The 14,742-nt window shown below is 39.2% G+C and overlaps 1 protein-coding gene across 1 annotated transcript; it reads left to right on the top strand.

Annotated features, from left to right (window-relative positions):
- The first annotated feature begins 422 nt into the window (after nucleotides 1-422).
- Nucleotides 423-4,685, top strand: LOC149015798 (Double Clp-N motif-containing P-loop nucleoside triphosphate hydrolases superfamily protein). The gene is made up of 3 exons (XM_089156970.1): nucleotides 423-2,085; nucleotides 2,595-2,862; nucleotides 2,973-4,685. The coding sequence occupies exons 1-3, from the start codon at nucleotides 809-811 to the stop codon at nucleotides 4,653-4,655; spliced, it is 3,228 nt and encodes a 1,075-aa protein (XP_089013096.1). The 5' UTR covers nucleotides 423-808; the 3' UTR covers nucleotides 4,656-4,685.
- Nucleotides 4,686-14,742: the final 10,057 nt, after the last annotated feature.

The raw sequence follows: 14,742 nt of genomic DNA, 5'->3' as shown, positions 1-14,742 counted from the left end.
GGACCCCAGGCAACATTCTTCTTGTTTTGTTTGTTTTTGATTATCTTTTTTTTTTCTTTCTTTTCTATAATTATTATTTTATGTACAGATGTGTGTTGGTGATGCCGGTAAAAGCATGGATTGAAATCTTCTTGGAAGCTTTTCATCATCATCTAGGAGAGATAAGATCTCATAAACTAATTGGGTGTCATTAAAAACTCACTACTTGTGTTAAATCTGCTCCACTCCTAGCAAATTAAACTGATTTTAAAAAGCGATCTTTGATCGTTCTTTAAAAAATTATTCCTTTTCCCTAATTTATCTTCGAAATCAAAATCTCGTGATATGAGAGAACACACTTTAGGAGGACCGTACTTTGTGACTCTGGTAATAAAGGAATGGTGCAGCATGGAAAGAGGAACCTATGAAGTGGAAATAAAAAGCAATAACATCAGCTACTACTCCCCAACACAAACAAGCATAACAAGAAGGTCTAAAGAAGGTGGTCTTCTCTCTGCTCACTGCTCTCTGCTCTGCTCTGCCTTCTCTTTTCTAAAGCTCTACTCATCTGTCGAGGCCTTCTTTTTTTCAATCTCACTCCTCTCATTCCATTTAAGCAAGTCTGATAGCACCCAAGTTCCCTTAGACCAAAGGGTAACTGTTGCTTGTGTCGAGAGAAGAAGAGAAGAGAACCCAAGTGGTGGTGGTGGTGGTGGAGAAGAGAAGGGATAAGAAAGAGAAGTGAAGAAAGAAACAAGAGCTTATTCGGTCCTGTGGCGCACAAGTGTTTTCTTTCAAGGGGGGCTAGGGGGTGGTGTGTAGGCAAGTAATGCGTGCAGGAGCCTGTACAGTCCAGCAGACCCTCACATCGGAGGCTGCTTCGGTGCTAAGGCACTCCCTTGGCTTGGCCAAGCGGAGGGGCCATGCCCAAGTCACCCCACTCCATGTGGCTGCAACCTTGCTGAGTCCAAGGTGCAGTCTCTTAAGGAGGGCTTGTCTCAAATCCCATCCACATTCCACTTCTCATCCTTTGCAATGCAGAGCTCTTGAACTTTGCTTCAATGTTGCTCTCAATAGACTACCAACAACACCTGGTCCTTTCCTTCATGGCCAACCTTCTCTCTCCAATGCTCTTATTGCGGCACTCAAGAGAGCTCAAGCACATCAGAGGAGGGGTTGCATAGAACAGCAGCAGCAACAACAACCTCTACTTGCCATTAAGGTAGCACTAGAACAGCTAATTATATCCATTTTAGATGACCCTAGTGTTAGTAGGGTAATGAGAGAAGCTGGTTTCTCCAGCACCTCTGTTAAGAACAACCTAGAGGACTCTTCAGCTTCTTCTGTTTTTCAGTGCTATAGCAGCAGCAGCTCTGGTGGGATTCTATCTTCTACTTGTTCTCCTCCGATTGAAACTCAGAGCAGTTTCTGGCAAACCCATTTGTTGAACTGCTATTCTGAGCAAAATCCACTTGTCTTTTCTCCTCCGAAGAAACCCTTGGTAACCATTAATGTCCCTGATTCAGCCACCGGAAAGGAGGATCTCAGGTTAGTTTTGGAGGTCCTGATGAGGAAAAAAAGAAGGAATACTGTGATTGTGGGGGACTCTGTTTCAACAGCTGAGGGTCTGATTGCAGAGCTCATGGGGAAGATGGAAAGAGGCGAGGTACCTGATGAACTAAGATCGGCTCACTTTATTAAATTTCAGATATCCCCTGTTTCTCTGAGGTTCATGAAGAGAGAGGATATGGAGATGAAGGTTTCAGACCTGAGAAGGAAGGTGGGTTCTCTTATAACTGGAGGTGGAGGAGCAATCATCTATGCCGGAGATCTCAAATGGGTAGCTGACGGTGGTGTTGGTGACAAAGAGGGAGGATTCTCGGCAGAAGTGTCTAGCTATAATGCTACTAATCATCTAGTTACAGAGATTGGAAGGTTGCTCTCCGACTATAGCTGCTCAAACAGTAAGGTTTGGTTAATGGCCATTTCAAATTATCAGACTTACATGAGGTGCCAGTTGAAGCAACCCTCTCTTGAGACTCGATGGACTCTCCAAGCTGTTTCTGTTCCTTCTGGTGGACTGGGTTTGAGCCTCCATGCCTCCATGTAAGAAAACCATCAACTGCATCACCTAAATGCATCTAGTAGTAGTTTTTTTTTTTTTTTTTTTTTTTTTTTTTCTCTAATCAATGATGGAATCCTTGATTTTGTTTTCTGGGGTTTTTGTTTCCAATATTCATGAGTGAGTTTTGGAAACAAACAGCTAAGTGATCATTGTTTTTATTTTATTTTTCCTTCCAAATCTCTTTGAATTTTACATTCTCAAAGAGGGTCCACTTATCAAATTATAACTGGCTTCTTAATTATTACTATTTTTTTTCCTGTTTTTCTGTTTGTTTTACCTCATTTTTTTTTTTATTTTTTTTTTTTATTTCTGGACGTATTTCTCAGTAATTTCTTTTGATAATCAGCAGTGAATAAGAAATAAAGATTAACAGAACCCAGAAAAAAAACCTTCAAAAATCCACTCCCAGTACTGGTTGACTGCAAATTTAGATTTTTTTTTCACCGTTTTTTACATTATATTAAATCTTTCTTGGTTTTTATTCTTGCAGTGCCCTTGATTCAAAGGTAGCTTTCTCTCCAAACAGATCTCTAGTGTCAGATACAAAGCCTTTCACTCCCAAGGAAGAACCAGACAATCTCACCTGCTGTGCTGAATGTAACTCAAACTTTGAGAAAGAGGCAGCCATATTCAAATCAGGCCAGCAAAACCCAACTGCCTCTCTTGTTAGCTCTTGTATCTCCGTAGACATGGTGAAGGGTTCAACCAGCTTGCCTTACTGGTTGCAGCCATTTAAAGGTGACACCCATCTTTACAAGGTAAAAGGAGATGATGATTTTAAACTACTTTCAAATGAGTTCTCTTCGTCTCGGTATTCATCGATCTCTTTCTGTGTTCTTACAATTTGATTCCTTTATTTTGTTTTCAGGGTGACTTGGTTGAATTGAAGAAAAGATGGAATAGGTTATGCCACAGCTTACACCATCCAAGGTCTAATCAGATCCCCCACCACAAACACTTGTCCTTATTCAACAACCAAAACTCAAGTGGGAAAAGCTATACCCATTCAACATCTTACCCTTGGTGGCCTTCTTCATCTCAATACAATCAAGCAAGCATTTTCCCTGAATCAACTTCAATTTCCTTCACCGAGTCTATGTCGGAGACCAACCATATTACAAGCATTGCAACCCAGATGCGGAGTCACCAGTCATGTACAATTGAATTTGGTTTCACTAATGAGGAGACATGGGAACTCCAGCGGTCGGAATTGAGCTTGGATTCTCTGAAAAGCAAAGAAATCAAGGAAGTGAAGACAACTCTTGCACTCGGTAATCCTGTTTTCTCAGATTCCTTGGCATCCAGGGTTCAAGAAAAGGAAGGAAAGATGGAGCCAAGAGATATCTGTAAGGTATTGCAAGAGAATATCCCTTGGCAATCTGGGGTAATCCCTTCAATTGCAGAAGCTTTAATAGATTCCTCCAAATCGCCGGAGAACGGGAATTGGTTATTAATTCGGGGAATGGATTGTATAGGAAAGAGACGACTTGCACTCGCAACTGCTGAATCAATTTGTGGATCTACTGATTACCTTGTATGCTTGAATAAGAGAAGAGAGAATGAAAAGATCGCATTATCTGAAATCCTCATAGAAACCCTGAAAGAGCACCCGAAATGTGTGTTTCTATTGGAAGATATTGACTCTGCAGATTCTGACTTCATAAAGTTCCTAGCCGATGGCCTGAAAACCAAAGATTTCAAAGACATGGAAGGGAGAGATGTTTGTTTTAGTCAGGCTACATTCATTGCAACAATAGGTGGTGGTTCTTCATCAAGCTTCATAAACAGCAAGGAAGATGGGACAGTAATCCAGCTGAAGTTGCAGTTTGAAGAAGACACAACTTCAAATCCTGCATTTGAAATGTTCAATTCGGATCATAAGCGGAAGGCTGAGTGGAACTTGCCATTTAAGAACAAGCAACCAAGGAATGAAGAGAAGGAACACTCCTTTCCTGCTGTGGAAGATACTAATGGTGGTGATAGGAGGGCTATCTCAAGACAGTCAAGCTGTAACACACTTGATTTGAACATCCAAGCTGAGGAGGAAGAAGAAGATGATGAAGATGAAAACAAGCCCGACAATTCCAATTCCAACCCCAACCCTAGTGATCTAACTCAAGAAACTGCAACAGATCTCCACAGCCCACATGGATCTTTCCTTGGATCAATCGAGAAGAGCTTTCTTTTCGATCGAAATTCGGAATTTCTCGATGAAATGAGTGAGATATTCCTGTCCAAGATCAAGGAGTCCTTCCATGAAGTGTGTGGAAGTGAGGTCAAAATCTCTTTTTCAGTTGATAAGGTAGTGTTAAATGAAATGGTAGCTGGGTGTGGTTCTTTCCTTAACAGCTTGTTTGAAATTTGGCTGAAAGACATTTTTCAAACAAGCTTGGGAAAGATTGTTAAAGAGAGAGGCAAAGAGGGAAACATCAAGCTCAAGCTTTTTGGGGCTAAGGGAGAGAATATTTTGGGTTCTGGGTTTAAGGGGTCAAATCTTCCCAAGACAGTTCAAGTTGTCTTCAAGGATTTGGCCACGGGGCTTTCCATGTAAAACTAAAGAGAGAGTAAAGCTATCAAAATAGCCTTGTAACATTTTCCATTTTCTTTTTAAATTAGAAGTTCTTTCTGCAGTTCTTTATATTTTTATCCTTATTCTCAATTATTGTGTTTCAATTGGATTCAAATCGTATGCAGCTATAGATGTGTTGGCGCTATTGTTCAGCTGAATAAGGATAACGTGCTAAGCGTCTTTAGGTGAAAGGAACTAATAAAAATAAAATATAAAAATTATATAAAACAATTTCAAAAAAAATTATTCAATCATGTATCCTATAAAAAGGAAAAAAAAAAAAAAAAAAGGGAGAATAAAAAAATACAGTAAAATAGGTTAGGGGAAAAATCAATATAATGAATTAAAGGATAATTTGATCATTTTAAAATATCAGCCGAGGTGAGGTAATATTACTTTTTTAGGAGAATCTATAGTAAAACTTTTGAGAAGAAATAAGAATAAATAGCGAGTGTTATGACTAAAATATCCCAGTCCCGATTCAAGCCGGTTCACTCCAGTCCAAAGATAATACGATTGGGTTCAATTGTTTAAACAAAGTAATCTATGGGTCAGCTCAAGATCTACGAAAAAAGGCTAATCATAGCCATCCAGTCATAAACTACAATCCAACCGGTTGAAAACACGGCAGGCGGGAAAACCTATATAAAAAGGAAGCAAAGGACTCGTCAAAGGTAAGTCTCTCCAAATCAATCTGGACACTGGATTCTTTTCTGATCTTACTCCATTAAAACACCACAGAAGCTCCTTCAAGCTCTGAAGAACTATCTACAGAAATCTAACTAGACCGTCGGAGACGCAACGCCGATCAAGACGATCGGCTCCGTTTCTAACCGGTTTTTCATTTTCCAGTGAACGAGAGACTAGCAGAGGAATCAAAGGAATCAGATCGATCCAGATCTGAAGAGCTTGGTGTGAAGATTGCGGTTCAAAGCTATTGGCAAATTTAGCACCAACATTTTGGCGCCGTCTGTGGGAACATCAGCTTAAACAAGTTCAGAACAAAGGTCATGGCTCAATCACCTGAGCAAGAGGAGATATTACCAGTTGAAATGGCAGAAGCAAGCCGAGGGGAGCCGAGGAGAGTAAATCCGAAAAGAAGAACAAGAGAAACGTTTCCAACACTTCAAGTTCCAACAATGCAGACTCGACAAAAACAAAGAATGACCAAAGATCGCTCACCTCATCTTGCTGAGATTTTTGAAAGACAGGAGAAACAACTCGCAAACACGCTAGTTGCTTCTCATTTGGAGCTGGATCCGAATCAAATCACTGAACGATTTGAAAGTATGCAACATCAAATTCTTGAAACGCAAAATTTGATGAGGTCGTTCATCAAGCAAGTCGGAATTCAACCAGAAGGAAGAGTTCTGATCTCACCAGCTGGAAGATCTCGAACTCTTTCTCGAGCTGAGGCGATTTCTGTTCCAAATCCTCAAATCCAGAGGTCAAGAGAAAGCCAAAGGAGATCAATTCTTAGGGAGGGATTAGGAGAAAGTGCATATCCAAATTACATTCCTCTGGAATCAGAAGATCAAGGATCATCTAAGGAAGATCGATTAAGCCACGTTCAAAGTAAAAAGAGTAAAACTCTTGGAAGTTGGAGAAATAAGAGAGAAGCAAGGAGATTGGAAAGTAACAGATCTAAAGTTCATGGATCTGAAATCAGTAAAAGATTTCACATCCTGGATGATCAAATTCAACGATTGACAAACAAAGACAGTGGAGAAAAAGTGGAAGAAGCGATGAATCAAAATCTATTTTCTAAAGATATCATGTCAACACCATTGCCGCATAATTTTAAGCTTCCGATGTTCACAATGTATGATGGAAGCACAGATCCGATGGAACACCTGGCTCAATTCAATTCTGTTATGATGTTGGCAGGTAATTCTGACGTTTTAAAGTGTCGATCCTTCCCATCATCATTGAAATGTCCTGCAACAACTTGGTTCTTTAGTCTATTACTGGATTCCATTAGAGATTTCAGAGATTTGACAAAAATATTCTTGTCAAGATTCCAAAGTAGTATGAAAAGTAGCAAAACAGTGGATAATCTGGCTGCAATTCGCCAGAAGTCAGGAGAGTTAGTTCGAAGTTATATGAAAAGATTCAATCAAGAATCAGTTCATATAAAGAACTTGAATGAAGCAGTAGCTTATGATGCTATGTTCAGAGGTTTGACAGATGATCATTTGTTAGAATTCTTGATCATGAACAAACCGGCTAACATTGCGGAATTGACAACCCGGTGTAATCAATATGCTAACATGAAAGATATCCTTCAGGCAAGGAAGGAGACTGATGGTGATGGAAACAAAAAGAGGGAAGATGGAGTCATGAGGTCTGATCAGAGGGATCAAAGAAACAACATATATTATCCGAGGAATGGCCCTGATCGTCAAATTAGAAGGGATATTCCGAGACCATTCCTGGAAAATTATACTCCTCTTAATACTAGAAGATTGAAAATTCTGATGCGGATTCAACATCAAGGATTTGTCAAATGGCTAGCACCAATGATAGCAAAGGCGGATGAGCGGAATCCAAACAGATTTTGCAGGTATCACAGAGATCATGGTCATGATACTGATGATTGCAGAATCCTTAAGAATGAAATTGAGCGATTGATCAATCAAGGGAGGCTGGATCATTACGTTCAAAGGAGAAATGGAGGTCATCGGAGAAATGTTGTTGATCAGCTGAGAAGATGGGATAACCAAACACCAGTGAGGGAGGACCAGGCGAAGAGAGATTTTCAATCTAGTTCTTCATATGAAAATGCTAAACATCAGGAAAACCAGCGAGTTCAACAGAAGCAGTCTCCTGTCATGACCATCTTGAGGAGTTTAGATTTGAACTCAATTTCAAAGTCTAAGGCTCATGCCAGGTATGTCAATGCTGTCGAATCTCATGTTATTCCTAAAAGAATTAAGAAGATGAAGGAAATAGTCTTCACAGAGGAGGAGATGGATGGAATTCAAGAGCCACATGATGATGCCATCGTTGTAGTCATTGAGGTGGCAAACAGAGATATTCATAGGGTTTTGATTGATACGGGGTCTTCTTTAGACATTATGTCATATGAAGCCTTCAACGATTGAAGATGGATACTGTCAAGATAAAACCTTGTGGAACAAGATTATTTGGATTTTCTGGAGAATCTACTTCGGTGGAAGGAACTGTGGAGTTAACAATTACATTGGGAACACATTCACAAACAGTAACAATAGTTACTAAATTTTTGTTGATAAAGAATCTGTCAGCTTACAATATAATTATGGGAAGGCCAACTCTAAATTCTATTGGAGCTGTGGTTTCAACGAGGCATTTAAAAGTAAAATTCCCTACTGAAGGAGGCATTGGAGAATGCAAATGTGACCAGAGAACCTCGAGGCAAAGCTATACAACTTTCTTGAAAGATTCTAAATCGCAAGGTAAAGCTCTTGCCCTTACTGTTGAGGTTATGGATAATAGAGATGAAGAAAAAATTCAGAGAGGAGAACCAGTGGAGAAGCTAGAAAAAAAATTCTTTTGATCTCGAAAATCCAGATAGGGGAACCATGATTGGGGCTGATCAGACCAATCAAGACAAGGACCTGTTGAATGAATTTCTTCGACTAAATGCAGATGTCTTTGCCTGGTCAGCACAAGACATGCCAGGTTTGAGTAGGGAGGTAGCAAAACACTGTCTCTGGATAGACAATACTGCTAAACTAGTAAAAAAAAAGTCAGAGGAGTTTCTCATCAGAAAAACATGATGCAATCAAAATCGAAGTGGAAAAGCTCAGAAAGTCAAAATTTATTTAGCAGATTGAATGTCCCAAATGGTTGGCAAATGTAGTAATGGTGAAGAAGCATAATGGCAAATGGAGAATGTGTGTGGATTATACTGATTTGAACAAGGTTTGTCCTAAATATTGTTATCCTCTATCACAAATTGATCAGTTGATTGATGCCACATTAGGTCAGCAAATGTTAAGTTTTATGGATGCTTATTCTGGCTATAATCAAATTCTTATGAAGAAGGAGGACCAACCTCACATGGCATTTATGACGAATCGAGAAAGCTATTGTTATAAGGTTATGCCTTTCGGATTAAAAAATGCTAGAGCAACATATCAAAGGGCAATGAATAAGCTGTTTGCTGATCAGATCGGATGGAATATGGAGGTTTATGTTGATGATCTTCTCGTAAAAAGTCAATTCAGATATGATCATCTGACTGATCTAAAGGAATGCTTTGATGTACTCAGAAGGAATGGAATGAGACTTAACCCTGAGAAATGTGCATTTGGAGTTTCATCTGGTAAATTCCTAGGTTATATGGTTACACAAAGGGGTATTGAGGCAAATCCATAAAAAATCAAGGTCATTCTAGATATTTCGGCACCTAGCAATATGAAGGAGATCTAGAGTTTAACAGGAAGAGTTGCAACATTGAGCAGATTCATATCCAAATCAGGGGATAAGTGTGCACCATTCTTCAAGGCGTTAAAAAATTTAAATGCACTTAACGAATTCCGATGGTTAGAAGACTCTCAAAGTTCATTTGAAGAATTAAAAAGGAGGCTGACCAGTCCGCCAGTTCTATCTCGACCAAAGCCAGGGGAAGTCTTGCAGATATACTTATCTTCCGCGAAAGCAGCAGTGAGTGCAGTATTAATCCGGGAAGAAGGTACTGTCCAAAATCCTATCTACTTTGTAAGTCATACAGTGTTAGATGCAGAGTCTAGATATCCAGAATTTGAAAAACAGGCCTTAGCTTTGATAATAGTGGCCAGAAAGCTCAGGCCCTATTTTCAGGCTCATCCAATTATTATTCTTACTAACTGGCCTTTAAAGAAAATATTACATAAGCCGGATCTTGCTGGGAGAATGGTATCATGGGCAGTAGAATTGACAGAAAATGATATAGACTATAAACCCAGAATTGCGATAAAGGCACAAGTCTTAGCTGATTTTATTGTTGAAAGTATTTCATCACCAGGAGAGCAGAAAGATTCTAGTGAAATATCTACTGGGTGGATTCTTCATGTGGACGGATCAAGTCATTCTCAGGGATCAGGAACAGGCATGATTTTACAAAGTCCATTCGGATTTGTAATTCAAAACACTCTTCAATTTAACTTCCACGCTTCAATAATGAAGCAGAATATGAAGCTCTCATTGCGGGATTACGACTGGCCAAATCCCTATGTGTGCAAAACATTGAAGTGAAAAGCAATTCTGAGATGGTGGTCAGTCAAGTCACGGGAGTATATGAAGTGAAAGATGATCGAATGATCAGTTATCTTAAGAAGGTGTTAGAATGTAAAGGATGGTTTTCACAATTTTCAATTATGAGAATATCCAAAAATCAGGACACAATGGCAGATTCTCTTGCGAAGTTAGCATCTGCAAGATTTACTTCTTTACCGCAGGCTGTATATATTGAGGAGATGGATATTCCAGCATATTTAGAGCCAGAGATAATGGAAATTGATACAGAAGTGTCTTGGATGGATCCTATTATATAGTATCTTAAAAAGGATATTTTCCCTGAAGACAGAGAAAAGGCTAGAACTTTGAAAAGAAGAGCTGCAAAGTTTATTCTAAAGAATGAATTGTTATATAAAAGAACAATTTCTGGGCCACTTTTGAAGTGTTTGGGACCATCTGAAGCACAATATGCTCTGGCGGAGGTCCATGAAGGGATCTGTGGAAGTCATCTAGGTGGGAAGGCTTTAGCCTATAAAATTATGAGGCAAGGATTCTATTGGCCACGAATGCAAGCTGAAGTAGTTGAATATGTAAGGAGATGCCATCAATGCCAAATTCATGCTCCAATCCAGAACCAACCGGCAGAACAGCTGACATCAATTCTCAATCCCATTCCATTTGCAATGTGGGGGATGGACTTACTTGGTCCATTTCCTGTTGCGTCTGGAGGAAGAAAATTTGTGGTAGCTGCAATTGATTATTTTACAAAATGGGTGGAGGCAGAAGCTTTAGCCACAACCACAACAAATCAAATTGAGAAGTTTTTCAGAAATAAAGTCATCTTCAGATATGGTCTGCCAAAAGTCTTATTGACTGATCACGGAACTCAGTTTGACAATGAAAAGTTCAAGGAATTCTGTGCAGATTACCACATCGAATGCAAAAACTCTTCTATGCCATATCCTCAATGCAATGGTCAGATCGAGATAACTAACATAACTCTTTTACAGGGAATTAAAAGAAGTCTGGATGAGGCAAACAGCCTGTGGGTTGATGAGTTACCTCATGTGTTATGGGCATATAGAACTACAGTCAGAACACCAACGGGAGAAACACCTTTTAAGTTGGCATATGGATCTGAGGCATTGGCTCCAGTGGAGGTGATAGTTGTGTCAAACAGATTAGAGAGGTTCGGTCCAGTAACTAATGAAGAAGGATTGAGGGTAAATCTAAAGTTTTTGGATGAAGTTAGGGAGAGAGCTCTGTATCAAAATATAGAGTACCAGAGGAGAACAGCGGCATACTATAATGCTCATGTCAGACCTAAGTCTTTTAAAGTTGGAGATTTGGTCTTGAGGAAAAAATCAGCATCAGACCCGAGAAACTGTGGAAAGTTCTCTGCAAACTGGGAAGGGCCATATGTGGTAACAAAAACTGTGAGCAAAAATACATATTGGCTCAAGGATGCTTATGGAAGCTATTTGAGGCGACCATGGAATGTAATTCACCTCAAGAAGTATTATCAATAGAAAGGGAGCAGAATTTTCTGGTATTCTTGAAGAAATTATTTCTATCAACCATTGTCATCAAAAGATTCTTCTTCAAATTGTGCAAAAGGTCTTTTCGTCGAACCAGTTTTCTAATCATGCTTTCTAAAGCTGATCTAGGATCATTCCTTCCGAGGTTGATCCCGACTTTCCGAAGTCAAGTAGCCAACCTTCCGAGGCCTTATTATGCTAGCTGATCACGGATCATTCCTTCCGAGGGTGGTCCCGACTTTTCGTAAGTCAAGCTCAAGTAGCCAGCCTTCCGAGGCCTGGTCATGCTTTCCGAAGCTGATCACGGATCATTCCTTCCGAGGGTGGTCCTGACTTTCTGTAAGTCAGGCTCAAGTAGCCAGCCTTCCGAGGCACGGTCATGCTAGCTTAATCATGGATCATTCCTTCCGAGGGTGATCCCGACTTTCCGAAGTCAGGCTCAAGTAGCTAGCCTTCTGGGGCAGCTTTCCAATCAAGGGTAGAGGAGTTGATCAAGAAGATTTCTTACAAGACGGATTATATTGAAGATTCTAATCAAAGTTGCTAAGATTTTCTTTAACTATTGTCTAAGGACAGAGAGTTTCTGATCAGCTATTAAGGCTTTCGTCAGCTGTTTTCTTAAAAAGCTTCACTAGCCAGTTTTTCTTAAGAATACTTCATCAGCAACTGATCAAAGATATAGTAGTGGATCAGAAGTATAGTGTGTGATCAGATGTGCAACAACTCAAGGATTGCTGCCATTTTTCATGTTTATGATCAACGTTGCAAAGGTTCTCTTCAAGATATTATTTTATAAAAGCCACAGAGAGCAAAAGAAAAGAAAGGGAAGTTCTATTGATAAAAAAGAAAAAGATTAACAAAGTCAGAACCCTTGTATCAAAAGTTTAACAAAAAGGTAAGTTAAAAAGACAAAGGAAAATATTTTCTTAAACATCTGGATTTGCAGGTGGACTGCTATCTGTAGCAAGATTCATATCACCTTCTAGAGGTGATTCATCATCATCATCATCATTATCATTAGAAGAATAATTGTTGTTAGAACTGGCAGTCTCATCATTAGCATCCTCCAAAGAACTACTTGAATCTGGATGCTTTAAATTTCTGAGATCGAAAAATTTTCTAGAGGGGAGAAACTCTGGAGGCAGCAACTTGAAATCCACATTGGGACATATTTTGAGAATTTTAGAAAAGATTTGATCTGAGCAGACCTTTACCACATTCTTGCAGAATCCAAGAAAAGCTGGATTATCTCCTGCCTCCTCCATTGATGAGGTAACTGAACAAAGGACAACTTGATGTTCATCATGAAGTCTCTTCTTTTCTAGTTCAAATCTATTCTTTTCTGACTGTATTTCTCCAAGCATAGAAGTTTTATCCTTCAGAGTCTCATCCAAAAGAGCATCTAGATTTTCTTTTTTCTTAGAAATCAAATTTAAAGAAACCTTGAGATTATCTCTTTCTGCAGAAACCTCACAAAATCTCAATCCCAGATTATCATTCTGATATTCCAAATCAGATTTTTCCTGCAAAACTGAATTAAAGGCTTTATGATGATACTCATGTGCCAACTCCAAGTTTGCATTTAATTTTTCAGTCCTTTCAAGCTTCTCTAAGAGTTCACTTTTCTCTTTCTCAACACCTTTCGACCAAGAAAAAGCCTTGGCTAATATTTCTTTAAGATCCTCTCTCTCAATTGTAGCAAGTCTAGCCCTTTCCAGAGCATCATTCTTTAACATTTCGAGCTGAAGAAGCTCATCTTTGTGGTTTAAAACAGAAGACCTTAAAAGAGAAACTTCTTCCTGCATGTCAGTGCATAGGTCAGAGCAGAGTTGGAAATCATTTTGTAAATCATCTATATCATTGCACAAATTTATCTCTCTGAATTCAACAGCTGTCAATTTTCTCTCTGAAGATTTCAAACCTGTTTCGGGTTCCTGTACCTCATTGATCAGTTCAAAATTCCTTTTGATCAAACAAATTGTTTCCGGGTTCCTGTACCTCATTGATCAGTTCAAAATTCCTTTTGATCAAACTGTCATTTTCCTGGGAAAGAACTTTTTCTCTTTCCAACACTTCAGAAAAAGCATTAAAAGCAGCTCCAAAACATCTGCAAGTCAAGCAATAAAAACCAAACAGAATAAATAAATGAAATCACTAATAAATCAGTTTCAATAAGAGAAATAGAAATTTGTTCCTTACCCCCATCCATGTGAGTAAAGATCAGGGTCAGACATACGAGCTGTTTCCTTTTATCACGTGGGATTCTACCCTTTGTTCCCCATTCGCGAGCAACTTCCCAATTATGGCTAGCTGTATGGTTCTCCTTCAAGATCCACTCAGGGTTAAAATGATTCCCCGAATCAACAACACTCTGGGTATCATCTAACTGATCAGAAATTGGGTGAGGATTGGAGGCCTCAATTATATCATGAGGACCCACATTCGCAGCCGCATCATTCGAGTCAACTTGCATGTCAAAATTTTCGGGTCCCCAGGACCAACTGGAAGATCAGCTAGCACATTATCTTCAGGAGGAACAACATTAACCTCAAGGGGAGCATCATCAAAAGCTTCTTCATTTGGTGGGATGTTTTGGACATTTTCTTCAATAACAGGAGCAATGTTAATGTCTGGGATGACATTATTCACTAGCAAAATCTTGTAAATGGAAAGTAAAAATAGGAGTATCATTCACAACAACATTTTCATTTTGAGGAATATTTTCAGAAATATTCTCTCCAACAATAGTTTCCAAAAGAGGATCTGGCACAGCAACATTCTCATCAAATAATTGATCAGCAATCTGTTCAATAATTTCACCTACAGCATGAGCAAGGATATCTTCAGCAATTTTCTTCAAATGGTCAAAAGAGTAATCAAGAATTTCCTTACCTTGACCTTCATTCTCAACCATTTCTTCTGGGAGAATAGAAGCATCATGGGGTAATTCAGCTGATGCAAGAGGGGTGCAAACTTCTTTCCTGGGAAGGAGTACAGGTTATGTAGTTTCTTCAATATTATCAGTGGCAGTGGGGGCTTCTTCCTGAAGGTTACTTTTTTCAATAGGAACTTTAGTAGGAATAGAGTCAGATTCTTTCTTCTTTCTTTTCTTGGAACCGGATAATCCTTGACCAAAAGCAGGACATGTAGACTTAAGTCTACATCTCAAAGTATTGGAGGTCCTAGAAGTTCTTGTCTTGACAGCAGGATTATCAGTAGCAATTGCTTTGACAAGCTGAATGTCAGGATTTTCTTCAACAGTCTCTTCTTGGAGGGTTTTTTGTGACTACGGTCACTGGAAGGATAGAGGACAACATGTTTTCTCTTCT

Source organism: Hakea prostrata, chromosome 5 (assembly GCF_041222555.1).
Source record: "Hakea prostrata isolate BN-2017 chromosome 5, UWA_Hpros_2, whole genome shotgun sequence".
Classification (NCBI taxonomy): Eukaryota; Viridiplantae; Streptophyta; class Magnoliopsida; order Proteales; family Proteaceae; genus Hakea; species Hakea prostrata.
Note: the sequence above shows the minus strand (reverse complement) of the source record. Positions and strands in the feature narration are given on the sequence as shown.